Below are 5,345 nucleotides of genomic sequence, written 5' to 3'. Positions count from 1 at the left end.
ATGAAATTTTGGTTCCATAAATGAGTAATTCTTTCCTACATTTGCATAACCTTCTAAGAGATCACTGATGGTAGAAACTCAAAATATCTTAACTTCTCTGAGCCTCATTCTCCTAATATGTAAAAGATCTTTATGGTACAGTGTGAGTTCTACACTTAAATGAGAAACTGTGTGAAAGCACACATGTTACCTGGCAGGTAAAATGCATACAGTTAACTGAATAGTGAAAAAGTGGCTTTTTAGTTAATAGGACATGAAGTCTGGACCATTGTTCTTCGAAGGGCTGATTTGAATTCTTTACTTCTCAGACTGTAAATCATTGGATTGAACAATGGAGTGAGGATGGTATAAGACACAGATATTAGGGTGTCTTGACTTGAAGAGTAATTGGATTTGGGCCTTAAGTAGATGAAAGAGGCACAACCATAATGAACAGTTACCACAATGAGATGGGAGGCACAGGTAGAGAAAGCTTTGTATCTTCCAACAGAGGATGGGATTTTTAGAATGGCAGAGATGACGTGGATATAGGAGACCAGGATAAGTAACAGTGGAATAACCAAGACAAATACACCAAGCATGAATATGACCAACTGACTGAGGCGAGAGTGATGAGATGCCAGCTTGAGGACAGGAGAGATATCACAGAAGTAGTGATGGAGATGGTTGGAGGAGTGGAATGGCAGGTGAAATATCAGGGAGGTGATGACCACTGAGGCAGTGAAGCCACAGGCACAGGCAGCTGCCACAAGTCCCAAACACCCCCCATAACCCATGAGCACTGTGTAACGCAGAGGGTTACAGATGGCTACATAACGATCATAACCCATGGCTGCCAGCAGGAAGGAGTGAGAGCAGATGAGGAAGAGGAAGGTAAACATTTGGATGGCACAGCCCAGGAAGGAGATGGTCTTCTTCTGGGCCAGCAGGTCAACCAGCATCTTGGGTATAATGACGAAGGTGTAGCAAGTCTCAGAACAGGAGAGGACACCAAGGAAGAAGTACATAGGGGTATGGAGGGCTCTGTCCAGCACAATGGTAGAAATGATGATGGCATTGGTGCCCAGCATGAACAGGTAAACAAGCAGAAAGACAACGAAGAGCAGCTGTTGCAGCCCAGCCAGAGATGAGAAGCCAAGGAAGAAAAACACTCTCACCGAGGTTTCATTGACCCACTCCATGGCTACTGTTATATAGGAGAGCCAGAGCCAGAGCCAGAGGCCAGGGTCCAGGGAGGGAGAAATAGACAGGGAACTCAGCACAAAGCCTACAGGTGGCAGGCATTTCCAGATGTTTGGTGGAACTCATTCATTTCCTCCAAATATATCTGCCAAAATAAGAATTAAAGCTAAATATGGAACAGAATAACTGACAACCAATTAGCAGACTTTATTCCAATACCAAGGACATGTTATCTCTCTAGCCAAGGATTAAGGCATTATCTGATCATTTTCCCTTGTATCTTACTTATGGTTTATTTTGATTTTCTTGCTCACTACAAGCCTAAGGAAACCAGCTCTCCAAAAGTGAAAAATATAGTTAATTTCAGCTACCTAAGCATGATCAGAAAGTGGAATGAAAGAATGAGTAATGTTCAGATACAGCATGTGAACTTCAGTTTATCAACCATAAAATGGGGAGGGAGAGGAAGAATTAGATGATCGCTGAACAAAAGTGTGAAGGGATCTGTATTAATTGACAACTTAGTATATGCTAACATATGTGGTAAGAATATCATATACCTTATGTCAATATTCATTACAACAATTTTATGTCAATAACCAAAATAATAAGAAAAAAGCTTTTAGTGTTATTTCTAACAGAATGACCAACGATAGACGAATTAGAAACGCTTCTGGAGGATCCACAAACTAGAGCACTGAGCCAAGGATAGAACAGATGATAACATTTGTTTAAAAAAATATTCTTTTTCAGGAAGACAAGAGTCACTAAGTTGGTTTAAAAAAAGAGAGAGACTCATTAACGTTGTGACATTTTACAACACCCTTCACTTTCCCCATTATAGATGCCTCAGAGAAACTCAGAAAAATAGTTTTGCAAAAAATGACCAACACCTTGTCACAGAAAGTGAGAGAGAAGGGGAAAACTGGGCAGTTTTCGAAATTCCTACCACTGACATAAACCATAAGCTTTATATCTTTTATATATTATTATGTCAATAAAATTCCTTTTGAATATTCTGCTGCTAAATACAGTTTGCAAACTGCTAGAAAGGATTATTTGTAAAGTCATTTTTAGGCCTTATATAAGATAATTTTTCATGCGTGTGTTTCCCACTGACCAAGCCTAAGAAGTAAGAAAGTATTCTCTGGATACAAAATCATCTAGCATGTATTGGTTGTGTCCAGTGTTTGTTTATATACTTTTCACTATATTTGTATAACTTTTACATCACTTTGTGTTGAAGAGTTATTTGAATCTGTTACCACAGTTTTGTTTTTTTTTTTTTTTTTGCATTTTTCTAGTCAATAGCAAACCTTAGTTCTCTAGAACCTACGTTAAATGATTGGAAATTTCTGAAACACTTTGTATCTATTCCTAGAATTTAAAGATAATTTTTGTTCTTTCTTAATCACTAGAAACTGGTCCTCAACTTAGTAGTTACAATTATTCATTTATTTGAAGTTCGTATCAGGATACTCACATACACTTGTTTTAAAGCTCTTTAACACAAATAATAGGAATTTTTCACTCTGTAACTCTAAAGATATTTCTGTTATATATATAAATATAAAGAATGTGTATACCCCATTATATACATATGTATATGTATACTAGTTATATGTCTTCTATATCAAGAAAGGCAGACTAATGAGACAGTTTCACTATATAACACTTTCACCTGGACACATGAATTTCCATCTATTCCAAGACACTGAGGGAAATCTCAATTTATGGTCATTGCTTATCCTTGTCTTGTCAATTTTCCAAGATTTTTCTGGATCTCCTTTCAACTAACCCATGTCTAATCCCCACTATATCCTCACTCCACTGACTATGAATTGTAGAGTAGACCACAGAAGTTCGAATTACCTGATCCTGAAAGAGTGCCTGGATCTACCCAATACCAAAAAAAAAAAAAAAAACAACCAAAAAACTGTTTGGAGTTTTTATCACTCAGACCCATGAGGGCAACTTTTTTCGGTTAAGTGGATTTTTACATACTGTTAATATAACCCCACAGTCTAAATGAGTGGTATGATTGATATATTTGCCCTTTTCGTGGTGTATGGAGACTCACTGGCACAGTATATCTGAGAAGGTAGCCCCCATCTGCTCAAGAAGACATCAAAGACCACCACAGTGTGTTATATCAGTACTATGGATAGAAAGATATAAGAGCAGAAGAATAAAAAGATCTTCCGGCCAAATACCCACAGGCTATAAGATTAAAGTAAAAGATCCCTCAATTTGGACTGAGAAGATCTATATTTTAGGTCTAGCTTTGTGTGACTTTGGGCAAAGCACTTAACATGGATATTCTGTCTCCTTATTTTAAAATTAAAGGGGACAGGTCAATAACTGTAAAAAACTGTTAAGATGCATGGAAAGTATTTAAGAAGAGGCTCCTTGCATGATATCCTACAGAAAGGGATCTGACTTAGGGTAACAGCTGAGTACTGACTTTCAAGAACATTTTCAACTCATGGACTCCAACATTCTCTAGTTAGATGACCCTGAAAGTCCCCTTATAATATTCTAGAGCCTGTGGATGGAATTCAGGTTATGATCCTTAGAGATGACACTTCCCAACTTATTTTTCTAACTTCTTAGATACTCCACAGGGATTTTATGTAGTTTAGATTTAAATAGTGACTCAATATTTGAGGATACTGTGTACCTCAAAAGCGGGCAAATCTATATGTTTTTCAGGTGTAATACTTGTGAGATATTCAATTTATCTTAAGAAAAGCATCAATCTATTAGCTGGGAGAAATTATGTAGGCAGCCTCAGATAGTAAAGAAGTGGAATTTTTATATTCTTAAGTACACATGAACATCCTGATTTTGCCTTATTAAAATGGAGTTTAAATACTGCATCAGTTTTCATATATAGCTAAAATCATACATCCATGAGTAGACAGTAGAAAGAGAAGTAGAGATTTGATAAGTATTATTTCATTTGATCCATAAATCAACCAATCTTAAAAAAGAAGAAGAAAAAGAAGAAAGAAAGAAGAAAGGAAACTCTAACTGGGAGCTAAAATGACCCAGTATAATCATGAAGAAAAATTCAGAGAACAACATGGAGCATGCCAAATCACTTTTAGTACCTGGAGTTAAAAGCAGCCCCTGGTTCTCCTTCTTAACCCTGCCACTTGCCAGATTTGTAATGAGGGAAAGTGTTAACAAGCACTAGCCTTCATTCAGGTCTAGGCCCCACAAAGCCCCAGACTAGATCAATATTCCCACTGCTCAGCAAGTACCTACATTGCTCTCCTCCTTTCAATTCAGACAGAAACAGGTATTCAGTATCTGGGAACCCACTAGGAATAAGCCAAAGACCAGAACCTGAGGAAATAGCAGCAGAAGAGAGTGAATCTGCCTTGAGACGGAAGCTCTCATCTGCATCAGCAGAGGTAGCCTCCCTTATCCATCAGGACTCTCAGCTTGTCCAGCCGAAGTCACGATCTTGAGAAGTTCTGGTTCATGCAGTTCTTAGTATCACATGAGAAGTGATTATTAGAAACATATACTGTGATTATTGGACTCCTGAGGCTTGATCTACTGCCCTAAAGACTTTGTCTTGGGGTTAATTAGAAGTCAAGTTTATTTTGGAAAAATAATGTTTCCAGTTTCTCAAGGTACCCTTAGTTGAGGAACCTGGGGAGCAGGAGCTATGAACATAATTAGTCTGAATTGGAAGTTCAGTCCGTTTGTGATGGATTCTGAAAGAGAAATCACCATGATTGAGTCTGTAATACAGCAGACCAAGTGGACATTTTTCATTGAATTTTACGTTCGGATATTGGTGTATTTATGCAGGGATTCTCACCTTTAGTGTTTATAAGAGCCAAAGTAGGGCTTATTTACAAATTCATCTTATGAGATTCTTGTTCATTAAAATTCTAGTCAGGAATATTGGGGTGATCTACAAAAATCTAACTTTTAACAAGTATTTTATGTCTAGTTGAGCGTTATCATTAAGTTACTTGTTATCTTACAAATAGAGTTTAAAGCTTAAAATAAATGAGATGTGTGAATCAAAAACTAATTGTATTAACCTTCTGGAGGTTTCACTTAAATACCATAAAATGTTCCCAATTTAAATGTACAGTTTGGTGAGTTTTACAAATGCATACATAAAAGCCACAACCACCCAA

The 5,345-nt window shown here is 37.2% G+C and overlaps 1 protein-coding gene across 1 annotated transcript; it reads right to left on the bottom strand.

The window, feature by feature from the left end:
- Nucleotides 1-239: 239 nt before the first annotated feature.
- Nucleotides 240-1,181, bottom strand: LOC137761357 (olfactory receptor 10K1-like). Its single transcript, XM_068538272.1, has one exon. It carries the CDS (start codon nt 1,179-1,181, stop codon nt 240-242), a length of 942 nt encoding a protein of 313 aa, XP_068394373.1.
- Nucleotides 1,182-5,345: the final 4,164 nt, after the last annotated feature.

This window comes from Eschrichtius robustus, chromosome 3, assembly GCF_028021215.1.
Source record: "Eschrichtius robustus isolate mEscRob2 chromosome 3, mEscRob2.pri, whole genome shotgun sequence".
Lineage (NCBI taxonomy): Eukaryota > Metazoa > Chordata > Mammalia > Artiodactyla > Eschrichtiidae > Eschrichtius > Eschrichtius robustus.
This window is presented reverse-complemented; position numbering and strand designations above follow the sequence as displayed.

Coding starts and splice junctions, on each gene's coding strand:
- LOC137761357 (XM_068538272.1), bottom strand. CDS start 1,181: ATGGAGTGGGTCAATGAAACCTCGGTGAGAGTGTTTTTCTTCCTTGGC.